This window comes from Artemia franciscana, chromosome 5 (assembly GCF_032884065.1).
Source record: "Artemia franciscana chromosome 5, ASM3288406v1, whole genome shotgun sequence".
In the NCBI taxonomy this organism is placed as follows: domain Eukaryota; kingdom Metazoa; phylum Arthropoda; class Branchiopoda; order Anostraca; family Artemiidae; genus Artemia; species Artemia franciscana.
In genome coordinates, this window is record NC_088867.1 from 7,441,366 (window position 1) to 7,456,221 (window position 14,856).

At 33.6% G+C, this 14,856-nt stretch overlaps 1 protein-coding gene across 2 annotated transcripts in view; it reads left to right on the forward strand.

Annotated features, from left to right (window-relative positions):
• The window catches only part of LOC136026939 (beta-mannosidase-like), a 71,409-nt gene that overhangs the window by 14,255 nt on the left and 42,298 nt on the right, over window positions 1–14,856 (forward strand). For both annotated transcript variants that reach the window (XM_065703788.1, XM_065703787.1), the window contains exons 4-7: window positions 1,302–1,450; window positions 3,455–3,660; window positions 6,233–6,386; window positions 8,822–9,077. In XM_065703788.1, the coding sequence (XP_065559860.1) occupies window positions 1,302–1,450; window positions 3,455–3,660; window positions 6,233–6,386; window positions 8,822–9,077 (765 nt within the window). The remainder of the gene's footprint in view (window positions 1–1,301; window positions 1,451–3,454; window positions 3,661–6,232; window positions 6,387–8,821; window positions 9,078–14,856) is intronic.

Genomic DNA, 14,856 nt, shown 5'->3' on the forward strand with positions numbered 1-14,856 from the left:
AAGGTGTGATTGGATCTCATTGTAGGGTGTTAATTTGAATTTTGTGAATAATATGTTGTTATTATTCTTAATTGTCAGTCAAAGCTATACATGGATGAATGATCGGTGTTCTGCGTTGATTTTAACGGCATAACTTCGTTACAGATTTGGAAATAAATGGTATAAACTTTATTTAAAATGCCTTTATCAATATTAAGTTGTTCTTCTGAAAGAACACCTTCATACCCTTAGGTATAGTTGTAATAGTAGTCACGGTAGTAGTATTGGTACTGCTAGTACAACGATTAATAGTAATAGCGGTAATACTAGTAGCAGCAGTAGTCAGTCAAAATAAAAACTTTTTCTGACCCCCTGGACCCATCTCGTATTTATTCATACCTTAGAACAGATTCTCTAATATTTTAATCTGATTGTTTCAAATATTCTGACGTTTTTAGAGCACCACATTTTCGTCAGTGTTGCCTCATAGAACAGTGAAAACAAACATGCAAAGCTAGTTAGTTAAATTTGAAAACCTTTTTATGTCCGTAAAATTCAAACATTAACAATCTTTTCATTTCCAGGTACAGCTAAAACTTCAAAGGAAAGCTACACTTTCTTAAGCTGTTTGGTGCCATATGTTTTACACTTATTTTTTTTTTCTGATTTTTGGCCCACTTTTTTTTTTTTTTTTTAATTTGGTGCCCACTTCTACCAAACAATTGAAGGTCTTTTTCATTAAAAATTAAACTCCTAATTTTTCCTAATTTTGAAGATATATATGGTTATATAAATTTCCAATTTAAGCAATCAGATTTCATTATCACTGTCTTTAGAACTTAAATATAATTGGGTGCATGGTTTTGGTTCATAGAATTGAACATGAAGCATTGCACCATAGAATTGGTTCAATGCAAAACTAATTGTTTAAATTCGAAAACCCTTTTTGTCCATAAAAATTCTAACTTTAACCACCTTTTCATTGCCAGAGACAGCTACAACTTCAAATGAAAGCTGCCATTTCTTTTACTGTTTGGTGCCATATGTTTTACACTTTTTTTCTTATTTTTGGTGCACTTTTCTTTTTTCTTTTTTTTTAATTTGGTGCCCACTTCTACCAAACAATTGGAAGTCTTTTTCATTAAAAATTAGACTCCAGATTTAATGGAACGAAACTCTTTTTCGTTAAAAATTAAATTCCTGATCATTTTTTTTGATTATTGAAGATATATATGGTTGCGTAAATTTTCACTTAACCAATTTAAGTAATCAGATTTCATTATCACTGTCCTTTGACATTTCAATTTTCTAATTCTTTATAGTTGATGAAACAATTTTCCAAAAGCAGAGAATCTTATTGGTTTGTGATGGCCTGGACACAGTTGCTGATGTATTTGTGAATGATCAACAAGTCGGGAGCTCTGACAATATGTTTGTGCAGTACAAGTTTGACATAAAAGATTCCCTCATAGTAAGTCAGCATCATAGATAGATAGAGATAGATATATTTACACGAAGGCCCAATTGGGCCATGATGACATACACAAAACAAGAGAAAAAATTGCAGCAACAAAACATAGACTGGAAAGACGCTAAAAGTAATTATTTAAGAAAATCATCACAATACCTCATACCTATCCGGACGAACTTCCCAATATTATTTATATTTAAATAATACCTACTTCTCAAAACTTCCAAAATCCAATCTCTCCCCCCGACCTCTAAATTAAAATAATTTAAAGAAAAAATTTACCATCGGGGTAGTTTGAATCCAGGTCTCCTTCACACTAAGCTGGCAAGTCTAACCTTTGAACATTGAACTAATTCAGTAATGAATCGTGTAAACTAGTCGTTGAATATTACTAATAAGGGAAAAAGTTGGGTAAAAGAAAAACAACCAGGAAAATTCACAGCCAGTGAGGACAAGGAAAAATACCAAATATTTCAGTCGGGACCTGCGGTCGTCGTTGAAAAAGAGAAATCGCCGAAAGTGTTGCTTTGTTTTTTTTTTCTTTTTACTTCAAGTAAAAAGTTACTTCTTTGTCTTGTCACTTCTTCTTCTACCTAATTTACCATTCAGATAGTAGCTGGAAAATCAAACAAGAGTTTCTAGTCCTAAAATGACTCTGGGGCCCTTTTAACTGTTAAGATAAACTTAAAAAAGGAAAAAAAAACAGTAATAAGTGAAAAAGGACACAAAAAAGAAGAGAGCAAAAATTTGCTTTTTTGGTTGTTATTTTTTAGAAAGTTATCTTTTCTTTTTACTTCAAATAAAAGCTTGCTTTTTTGTCTTGTTATCCCTTTTTACCTCTTGTTCTACCTAAATTCCCTGTTCTTCTTTATCTTGTGGCCTTATCAATTTATTATGTAAAAACCATTTAAAGCATATTTTTTGGATCAAGTGAGTTAAAATTTTATGGTGGGTGGATTATCCCGATCATATTCATCCCGAATTAATGTCGTAGTAGGCACTTGAAATGAAGCCGCTGTTGGCTTGTAATTCATTTATTTGAAACTATTTGGCTCAGGTTTTTTTTTATCAGGTGTTATTGGTATATATTGATTTGTAAATACCAGTATTATATTGATAATATTACTGGTTATTGAGTCATTTAAAGCATATTTTCTGCCAAATGAATCCCATAAAATAAAAAACATTTTATTCGGGGGATTATCCCTGTCTAATTCATCTCTAGTTGATGTCAGAATAGGCACTTGAAATAAATTCGTAAAAGAATTCGTAATTTGTAAAAGGATTTTTCAAAATCTTGAGGGAAATTTTTTCATTGGATACAAAAAAAAAGATAGTTTTCAAAATGTATGGGAAGGGGCCAAAAAATCAGTCAAATGCTCCCCCCTTTGAGCCCTAATTGGAGCCTCTGATCCGCCTCAGCCTTCAGAATATGATTTAACTAATATTCTATGCTAATAAAAGACAGAAAGATTTATCTAAAAAGGACAGAATTTTTTTTACAGAATGCGAACATAACACATGTAGGCGTGGAAAAGACTTTCAGGATCACACCCAAAACGCCTCATTTAGATAAGTGTCTGAAGGCTTGCACTAGCCTTGTGGACGGTTGAATTGATATGGGCACTGAAACTACAGTCACTAGTGAAAGTTACTCCTAAGATTTTCTTTTCGTTTACAATCGGGAAAGGCACTAGAAGTATATCTATATTCAGCTTCAGAGGGTTGAAACGAATTATCTTCGACGTGTCTACGTTAATGGTAAGGTCATGACTTGACCATTCAGTCTTTCGCTGATCAAATAACTGGTCTGAAAACTGCTTTGTGATGATAGTGTTTTCGACTAGGTAAGTGAGTACTATGGACAGATCATCTACAAACTTGTAACGGTCATTGTGATAACTAAACAGGGAGTTAATTACAGCCAGGACTGTTATGTAACTGTTTTTCGATGAATTTTTATAATTCATTTCTATTAGTATGATTCTTGATAATTCTTTTTAGGATGGGGAGAATACTTTGACATTCAAATTCAAGTCACCTGTCCAGTACGCAAAGGAGCAATGGGACGCCCAATCTAGTGAATATCCTGTGCTACCTGAATGTGTGGACCCTGCTTATAGAGGAGAGTGTCATGCGAACCATATTAGGAAGATGCAAGCTTCCTTTGCATGGGATTGGGGACCATCATTTCCCTCAGTTGGAATTTGGTAAGGTGTAATATCTGCAAGTCTTCTACTTTTTTTTTACTAAAAAAGTGTCGACTGTTTTCTTGCCCCTTTTCTTACTTTTGAAAAAAAATAGTAGTTTTGAAAAAATAAGTAATGTGTAGGAAAATTTTAGAATCTTTTCACTTCACATTAGATTTTTATGTTAAAAAAAAGGAAAAAAAATAATGATGATGTAGTCTAAGGATAAACAAAATTAGAAAGGGAACGAATGAGTAATTCCTTATGCAGGTTTTCCAGCCATTTTTAAAAATGAAATAAGATCCACGAATCCTTCCTAGGTTTTAGAAAGTCGCAGCCTTAGAGTTGTAGTTTTGTGAAAATATGTGAAAAATCCCAGTTACATTAACTCTCACCCAACAGAGCTGTCTCTTATATTGTAATGCTCTAAAATCGCTTCAGAGGGCCCAAATAAGATTTAACAGGGCAAGTTTAATCCTTACGCATGACTCTCCAGTCTCTCAATGAAAGGTTTGATTTATCATCGACCGCCATTTTCTACAAGCACATGAAGTCATCTCCGTCCATAAATTTTTCGCGTTTGATGCCCCCATTGCCTAAGTTGCGACGAAGACCACGTTGCCTTTCCATCACAAACATCAAACAAGAAGAACAATAGGGAATTTTTCTCGCAAGACAGTGGAAATATAATTAGAATGAATATTTTGGCCTTATGTCCAAGGACCGTCCTCTGCAAAACATAAATATATAAGAAGAAAAGCTTACAAAAAGATACAACCAATATAACTAAAATGAATATTTTTCTAAAACAATCCCAGCATTCTTACCTCAGCAAAATTTAACTAGGACTGATAAATAAATTGAGATAACACGAGGCAATTTATTGAAATGAAAGAGAATGATTGAAAACATGTTTTTAGTGCTAATCGTGCTTTTTTGGCTGCTGATCTCATAAGTCTATTTGTGACAGGTTCTGTGTTAATATATATTGGTTTTTTTATAAGATTTTGTTAAATTGTTTTTAATTAAATTTGTGTATAGAGCGTTTTGTGAATATTCTCCCAAGTCCCTGTTTAAGGAAATATTATTATTAATCGTAAGTCTGATTTTGCTTCTTGAACTACTTGCTTTATGTCTAGGTCACTGCTTATAAGGGCGGATTGTTCAAAAAGTTATTTTGTGGCTAGGATTTTAAACACATGACTGCTTAAAGCAGAATCAAAAGAAACATTAGCAATATTAGGATTTAGAGCTTTGGTTATATCATCTTTATGCTTTGTAGGCGTTTCTCTAACTTCTAGTGAGTTCTACCTACATAGAATTTACCACAATCGCATAGTATTTGATAGACTCCTCTTTGGTGAGACCAGAATAAAGGAGATTTATGATTTTCAATTTATTGGTAAATACAATATACAGAATAATTTTTGTGCAGACTTTTTAAGACTTGTAGTTATTTTTGGGATATATGGAAGGTAAATTATGTTTGAGGGCTTATTGCTAAGTACTAGTAGCTTAGATAAAGTCAATTTTACTATTTACAGAAAACCAACAAAAAATAATAGATATTTACATTTTGAATCAAATCATCCCCCACAAGTTAAAAGAGCTGTCGTTATATCGCTCTTCGATCGTGTTCTAAACATTCATTCTGATTTCTACATCACAGCAGAGCTAGACTTTATCTGGGACATACTTTTTCGAAATGGGTATCCTCTTTTATTTATCAATAATACAATTAACCGTAGACTGAAAAGACACTCCCGTAAAATCAATTGTTGTTTACCATGTGAGAATCCAGATAAGCCCTCTAACATAATTTACCTCCCATATATCCCAAAAATAACCACGAATCTTAAAAAAGTCTGCACACATTATAATCTGTATATTGTATTTACCAATAAATTGAAAATCAGAAATAGACCTTTAAGATCAGCAGCCAAAAAAGCAAGGTTAGCACTAAAAACGTTTTTTTAATCATACTCTTTCATTTCAATGAATTGCCCTGTGTTATCTCAATTTATATCAGTCCTGGTTGAGCTTCGCTGAAGTAAGGATGCTTCAGCGCATCCTTTTAGAAAATTTTTCATTTTAGTTATATGGGTTGTATCTTGTTGTAAGTCTTTCTTCTTATATATTTATGTTTTGCTGAGGACGGCCCTTGGACATGGGCCGAAATATTCATTCTAATTATATTTCCACTGTCTTGCAAAAAGAATTTCCTATTATTCTTCTTGTTTTTGAGGTTTGTGATGTTTGCCATTGCCTAACTGATGAAATAGGCACGAAGGCATACAGGTCGGTCCAGTTAGTTTGACATGTCGAAACCTGACTACTGGAAGAACACCTTCGTTTGATATTGACCTTTGATTTGGAACCATCTTCCTCGGGACGTTTTCCCTAAAAAATTATCTGTCGAATTCTTCAGCAGAAGACTCAGCAGAATTTTTTCTATCTCTTGGGTAGTACGAGGTAAAACAATACTGGTATATCAGATAAAGTATCGCTGCGAATTTAGGAATAAAAAGTCACATTTTATAACCTATTTTTCATAAAGAAATACCGTTTACATTAATTTGGATTATAATTATAGGAAGAGTATTCGTCTTGAAGGATTTGATACACTACAACTGAGGGACGTTTTAGTATTTACTGAAAAGCAATCAGAGGGATGGAAGCTTCGTTTAGTAGTTCATATGGATACAGCTGAAGCCAATGTTCAGTATTCAGGGAAAATTGATTTACAGGTAAGACTTTTAGTTATTGATCATTCTTACAAAATCAAAATAAGCCATGCATATGCTTTTGTCAGGTTTGTCTTAGATCCATTGTTTAATAGTAGAGATTTGTAAATCTTTAATCGAACAACATTTAACACTACTGTTTCAGATGATCCTTGTTTGTGGTGTAGTCCCTTTGCCATTTTTTATTGGACAAATAACTCCCATCCTTAAAAAAGGCAAAAAAAGACGCTTCTCTGTAAAAAAGCCAAGGCAGATAGTCCAATTGAGCTGTATAAGCTATATATATGCTTGCGTCAAGTTTCTCTTAGATCCGTTGTCTAGTAATAGAGATTTGTAATAAGGAATCCTTAGTAACAACGTCAACATTGTATTGGTCATCCCTACAAAATCAGAATAAGCTATACATATACTTTTGTCAGGTTTTCCTTAGATCCATTGTCTAATAATAGAGATTTGTAAATAAGAAATCCTTTTTAATAATGTCAACATTGTATTGGTTTTGCCTAAAAAATCAGAATAAGCTATACATATGCTTTTGTCAGGTTTTCTTAGATCTATTGTCTAATAATAGAGATTCATTATAAGAAATCCTTTGTAATAACGTCAACATTGTATTGGTCATCCCTATAAAATCAGAATAAGCTATACATATATTTTTGTCAGGTTTTCTTAGATCCATTGTCTAATAATAGTGATTTGTAATGCGAAATTCTTAAAAATAACGTCAACATTGTATTGGTCATCCCCACAAAATCAAAATAAGCTATACATGTGCTTTTGTCTTAGGTTCATTGTCTAATAACAGGGATTTGTAACTAGAAATCCTTCCATGACCGTCAGTTCCATGCTGTATTCTTTTGATTCAGTTTCTGCATACCTATATGATTCTTGCCTTTAATGATTCTGGGGGATCTCCGAGATAAAGACAGGTAGCTAAATTAATTAAAAAGTAAGATGGCCTTTTACACACTACGTAGGTCTTTCTTGTAACAACTCACAAGCATAAACTCACATCAAAACCAATCGATCAATCCGTCTCTAGAATATTGGTTAAAACAAATACATCGTAAAGAAGAACGGAATTCCTCAAGGGCCTTCTTACTCTTTACTTCTTCTCAAAGTCTGTTAGAGACTTCACGGTCTTTGTATCTCATGGGAAACTTAGATCTGGAGGTAGTAGGAACAGGTCCTCCAACCAGTTCAACATTTTTTGTTTCATAACTATGTTCCCTTTTCTTATAAAAGTCCGAAAAACATAGGAGGAACAAATTAGAAAAGAATTTACACATAAACAAATTTACATAAAAAGTAAGCAAACCAAAAAATGGTAAAATCTTCTATTGGATCTACAAAGATATTACCGAACTCCAAGACAAATCATTGGTTAGAATTCTTACAGCCTTTTTTTGTAACACACAGAGGGGGTATAAATGATTAAAATACGTCGACAACCAAATTATTGCACAGTACAATAAATATGGTTTCAGGCTCAATGTTGACTTTTGTCCTGGCTATGGTGGCCAAGAGGACTTGCTTGTCATCTTTTTTGTGATAGCCTGTGTCCGTTAATTCAGTAGAATAATTAATGCTTGTTACAGCTATTCGACTATGACGCTTTTTGTTATTTGGTAGTCAGGTAGTTGGTATTCAGTGGTAGCTAGACAGAAATAAAATTATGCAGCAGACATGTGGTAGTTAATGCCGACGCTGTGGATGGCCATAGTGGCCAAGGAAATTTGGTACTCAACGTCTTTTGATATGTCACTTGAGTCATTATTTTGTATGTGGAGAATATTCTTATGTGAATTTTAATAAGGAAATAGTCCAATCAGCTTCTAAAACAATTGGTAGGTCTTGACGACAAAAGGCTCTTATATAATTTGTGGAAAATGCTATTTATTTTTGGGGAATATCTTTGGGGAATATCCAGTGTATAAAAATAAGTCAATGAATACCGTTACCATCAATAACAGCAAAACCAAAAGACACCCACCCCACTTTGTGACCTAACACCCCCAAAGATATTTGCATGGAAATTAAATTACAACAATTGAATTACCGTGATTAAGAAGCTTAATTAAAATATGCTTTTATTATCATTACAAACTTATTAGTACATGGTGGAGTGCTAGCGTACTTAAAATAAAAATAAATAACTGAAGAGCATTATTTTTATCAGTATTGACTTTATTGGTCAAAATACGCGTTTAGTATGTCACTTGAGTCATAGACACTCAAAACTTGACTCAGTTTACCAAACTATTTTGAGTAAACGAGACTCTCCACCCCGGGAAATCGTGTGGAAATCCACCCTTGGAAATTTCTTGGCTTTAAGTTATGGTTGAAATTGTGTAATCTGTTCAAAACGTTCTGATAATGCCCACATCTCTTTAAGAGCATGTCAGATATTATTTAGTCAATTTTTTATTTCATTTTAGGTCAAAGATCTTCAGATTCAAGAAACCATCGAATTCTACACGTTTGCAGAGACTGAATCTAGAGAGTGCAGCACTGAAGTAACAGTGAATGTTGACGTTACGCCTGAGCTATGGTGGCCAAGAGGATATGGTAGCCAGCGTCTTTATGACATGTCTGTTACTCTACAAACTACTCGAGATGTTGCTTTTAAGAACTTTCTATTTGGATTCCGAACGATTGAGCTGGTTCAAACAGCTGAGGAGGTGGATGGCCAAGGTGATTCTGTTTTCAGTATTTTATCAATTTTCCTAAGTTTATTTGTTTCTTTCTCTCTTTTTTCTTTACAGTGTGCATAATTGTACTGTCAGGAAAAGTTCGAAAATATTTTAATTTTAAATGGTAAACTTTGAATTTTAAATTTGAAAATAAAATAAAGTAAACAAGCTTTTATTTTCATTGTATGTTATTAGACTCTCGCAGTTTCATATCAAGGGGCTATAAAAATAACTTTTTTACCTTTTTTCGTCTGAGAAAAGGGGTGTATTGTTCTAAATTCAGTAGTGACAAAATATTCAAACAAATTGACAAAAACTCTCAACCTAGTTTTGGAGCAGGGGCAAGTATGGTTTTTCCAATAATCTAGTAGTATTCTTATTTTCTTCGTACCTAAAAAATCATTCCTTAACACCCGATATATTCTCAAACTAGTATTTATGAAGAGCTGTCTATTTTTTGGTTTTGATTGTATTCGTGTTAGCTAGTTGACAAACATTTTCTCTTTTTCTTCGCATTTTGCACATTTAAGTCTACCCCATTTATTTTGTTTTGTTTTTTATTCTACTTTATTTTCAACTAAATTTTACTTTTTGTTTGTCCAATGTATTTTTTCTATGATTTATTTAATTTATTACATTATTCTGTCATTTATTAAAATATATATTAAAGTAAATATTATTTATTTTGTGGTTTTTTATTATATAAAACCATATATTGCTTTCTCTATGAAGTAAATAAATTATTTTAATGTAATAAATGTTCTATTAGTTATTTTGTAGCTTTCTAGGCTGATATAGTTTCTTGTTCTGTTTGTGTATGAATGTTTATTTCTTTTGTATCTATATTTATTTTGGAGAACTTGGAGATTGAGAAGTGAATGGAAAAAAAGTATTTAAATTTTAATAGTGTATCATAGAATATCCTGAAAACTGCCCAACAACAGGCTATAGTACTAAGATGTATATTTTCCACCATTCAATCAGACAAAAATTGAAATAATTTCCTTTTCTATTGGAAGCAAAAACTACCGATACTGCTATTATCAACACTAATTTTCTGCGGAACCAAGCTGCCTGAGGCCAGCATAGCTGCGCACACTCCTCTTCCACCTCATTATATTCAAAGCTTCACTCTTTATCCTCGTCCATGAAGTTGACAATATCTTTTAAATTCTTGCTTATGACCTCTTCCCATCTCATTTAGAGACGACCTGCTTTTTGTTTGGACACAGATGCAATGGTCAGTAGGAACAAATTTTGACAGGATGTCATCTATGAAACGTGTCCTAGCCAACTCAACTTGTCTTTAAATATCGCCCTAGAGAGTGGGATTGAACCATATTTTTCGTATAGCTTGTCGTTTGACATGCAGCGAGTCAAACGGGTACCCAAAACTATCGCAGGCAATTCTGATGGGAAACATTTAACAAATCACCCTCTGCCTTACGAAGTCCCCTCTATTTCAGAGCCATACTTGACCACTGTCATTACCACACCTTCCAATATGCTAATCTTGGTTCGCAGACTAATCTTCCTATTTTTTCAAACTTGTATTAACTGTGAAAAAAAAACACTGTGCCTTGACTGTTCTACTTTTTAGGTCTGTACGCAATCTACCGTATTTCCTAATGATTCTACTACTACTACTACTAGCAACTCACTGCAGCACCAAGCTGCCTGCGGCAAACGTAGCTACGCACGCTCCTCCTCCATCCCGATGGAGGAAGAGCTTGTAATACTACCTAGTTAAGTGAAATAATCCACTTGATAGATCTTCTCGTTACCCAATATCACGTCTTCACCTTCATTTATTCATAGTCTAAGCAACTTAATCTTTATAAAGTTAACTCTAAAACCTATTCTTCCCTCCTGGACTCTCAAAACCTCCAAAATTCATTCGGTTTGCTAAAGTTTTTATATAGGGCAATCGAATCATCTGTGTAGTCGAAGTCTAGGATATTTTCCCTTCCCGTTTATTCCATACTTGCACTTAGATTTTGTCGTGTTCCTTAAGATTAAGGGCATCAAAATAATCTTTATAAATGGGGATAGAATACAACTCCTGATTGAACACCAAATCAGCTACTAACCTCACTTCACCTCTTAACTGCAGCAATATTGTTCTCGTACATAAGGCTAATCTCTTGAATATACTTATCTGGTATATCATACAAGGATTTAACCTTTATTAAAGCTCTTCTATTTGCTGACTCCAACCCCTGTTCGTGATCTGTAAAACTAAGGACTAAATGATTTGCTAATTCAGACACTTCTGAATTATTAATCTTAAAGCGAAAATTTGGGTGATGTATCCTCTCTGCTTTTTAAAATAACAACTTTCTTCTCTTAAAACTTCATCTACAACATCTCTTACTCTAATAAATATCATTATGCTAAGTAATTTGCTTCCTATGGAAACAAAGCTGATGCCTTTATGGTTACTACACTCACTCTTATCACCTTTTTTTTATACACTTTTTTTTAAGTTTTTTAGAATCACTTGTTACTTTTCCCTTTTTAAGAAAATATTTATGATCTTCAGTAATTTATCAGTGACTAAAAGCTGAATTCGGATTTTCAAACACTGCCTTTGCCATTCATGCAAACGACGCATTTGGTTTTTAAAAAGATGAATAATTTTTAAACTTAAAAAGTTGAAATAAAAAGAGACAAAAGAAAAAGAAAGCGATTAAAGGAAAAGATGACGTAAAAGATAAGCTGTTGAATATTTTACTAGGTTCCTAGGAGCACTCAAAGTAAATATCTACTTTTTTAAACATTACTTATTCATTAAGGCAAGAAATTCAAGATTGAGGACCTTTCTTTCTGTATTGGAATCACCAGAGGTCATTTCATGACGAAACTTGATATTTTTTTAATGTTTTTCTTTTTTGGCTGTAATTTATTTACGAAAAAAACTAAAACTATAAGTTTAGTTAATGAGGAAAGATTCCCTCCTCTTTATAAAAATCTCTAAAAATAAGTAAATGCTGTGTTGTTAAACTTTTTTTTTTTAAATGACAACTTATCAAGGCCTTTTAGTCATTTTTGTGCCCCGCAACACACTGACCGCATTGTTGGCTAAACTGATCAAAATCAATTGAGACTAATAAAATTACTGACTACAGTAAATTAGTTGCCCCCTCCTTATATGGGCAACATCTACTTGTTTAAGCATTATTATTGTTTTTTTGCTTATGATTAATTTAAAAAAAAAGTTTTGTCACAAAACAAGTTCTCAGTTGTCAAAGAAAAGTAAAGAGCTCCATTAAACCAATAATGAGCAGAAATAAAGTCAGATAATCTTCCAAGCGTAAAACTACAACAAATCATCATCAATAAATAAACGAAACCTAAAACCAATAGAAATCATGATAAATATCCGAGTCAAGCTCAGAACAAGCAAAAATTGACTTGGGTAGGGTTGACAACCCTTATGCCGTTTTTTTTTTACCATGTTTGTGCAAATAGTGTCTTTTGATCTAGTTCGTGTTTCCTCTCAATATTGTAAATGTAGTAGCAGTAGTAGTAGTAGTAGTAGTAGTAGTAGTAGTAGTAGTAGTAGTAGTAGTAGTAGTAGTAGTAGTAGTAGTAGTAGTAGTAAATGTAGCAGTGGTGATGGTAAGAGTATTAGTAGTAGCGTGCGCATAGTGCCTTTTGGTCAATTGATTTTCCCCTTTAATCATTCTCTGGAAGTTCCAGATTAATGCACAAACCTGTTCGTGAGAAACGCTCTTTTAGCAATGTGCATGCACATTGTGTGTTTTTTTTTATTTAGTTCAAACTTCCCCTCAATATTGTAATTGTAGTATTATTAGTTATAGTAGTGGTAGCGGTAGTATTGGTGGTGGTTGTAGAGCGTGCAAATATTGCCTTTTTGGTCAATTGATCATCTCCCTTATCATTTCCTGAAAGTCCAGAATAGTAAACTCAGTCATTACTGAGTTACATCCTTTTGACAACCGTGTTTTAAACGTGATTTAATTTAGTTCAACATTATCTGAAAGGCTCACTGGAATACACTTCGTCTTTTTGGAAAGTAAAGGTCAAAAATGCATACTTTTCTCAATAACGTATTCTATTAAAAATTGCTTGACTTACAGTCCTTGCCCTGAGGGCTTTGGAAGGCGAAGAAGGGGTTTTACGTCCCCAAAGGCATGATTGCTGGGCTTTTCAACAATACTGAAGGAAATAGATATCTCAAAATTGCAATAGTTTTTTTTTTTGGGGGGGGGGGAAATTATGTAACAACCCTTTAGAGCTCCAAAGCTCTAATGGGTTGCGGTAACCCCGGAGGCATTGTTGGCTATCTGACAATGCCGATCAGATGCGTTTGGGAAAAAGAAGACGTATTGGGGAGGGCTGGTTGCCCTCCATAACTTTTCACTCTTAAAAGGGAACTACAACTTTCAATTTCCAATTAAAAGAGCATCCTCTAAATTTTATGTGATCATCCCTTCCGTAATAAGTAAATATGCCCCTGAGGCATAACTTACAACCCTTGCCCCCAAGTTCTGAGGGGTTGTTTTTAACCCCCTTGGCCTTTTTGCATGATCTTTAGACTATTTTGAAAAAAATAGCTATCTCAAAATTTCCATTGGACGTTTGGGAAACGGAACATGGGGGAGGGTTATTTGCCCTTCGATCAATTTTAATTTTTAAAAAAGGCATTAGAACTTCTGATTTCCAATCCAGTGAGCCACCTCTGAAGTTTATATGAACACTCCTTCCATAAAAACCTTTTATGTCAATAACGGGCAACTACTATAGCATATTGACCTTGCCCTCAGGGCTGTGTGAGGTTGTTATCCTTAAATACATAATTACTGGACCTTTCAACTACGCTGAACAAAATAGCCATCTAAAAATTTTGATCTGATGTGTTTCGGGAAATGATGGGTGTGGGGGAGGAGGCTCATTGCCGTCCAATCACTTTTGGTTTGTTAAAAAGGTTTCTAGAACTTCCAATTTCCAATCGAATGAACTCTTTTCGAATTTTTTTACGAGAACTCTTTGTGTATGAAATGTCCTGGTCTAAAAAAATCAAAAGAGAATAAATAAAAAAAGAATTCGTTGTGTTTATATCAATCTTTACTTAGACAGCGCTATTGCACTGCCTATGATAAAAAACATCTATACTTTCAGGAGACTTGAATATTATTTTAATAAGTCTTTTGAAAGTTATTTTTAATGCAATACTTTTGCTGAGTGTGAAGTTTTAAAGAATGTACTCAAAAAGTACAAAAAGGAGTCGTTTAAAAAAATCTGAAGAAGTTTGATAGGAGTTGGAACTTTAGAGGAGGGATTAAAGAGTGAGGGTGCGACTGGAGTAGGACAGAAGAGGATCTATCACAGCTATGTTGACCCCAGGTGGCTCTATGCTGCTATGAGTAGCTCATAGTAGCAGCCTTTTCCAGCTTCAGATCCCACCCTCTTGAGTCACCGTTCAACCCTAGAAATATTTTTGCAGTATTGAAAGGATGCTGTCCAGTATTTTGCCTTGCGTTTTATTTTTATTTTAATTAATCTATCTATCAATCAAATAAACAAACAAATAATTTGAAGTTAAGAAAACCTATCCTTTTACCTCTGCTTATTTTGAGAAATAGTTTTGGCTTTGGAAGCCCCCCCCCCTGAAAAATTTCACCTTGAAAACGTGAAAGACATAACCAAAAATGGGTCAGAAATTTGAAATTCGTGGTCAGATACTTATCAGGTGTGAAGTGGTTAATTATTCATTGTGTCAATCAAGCAGCCAAATGGTTATAAATTTTCTTCTA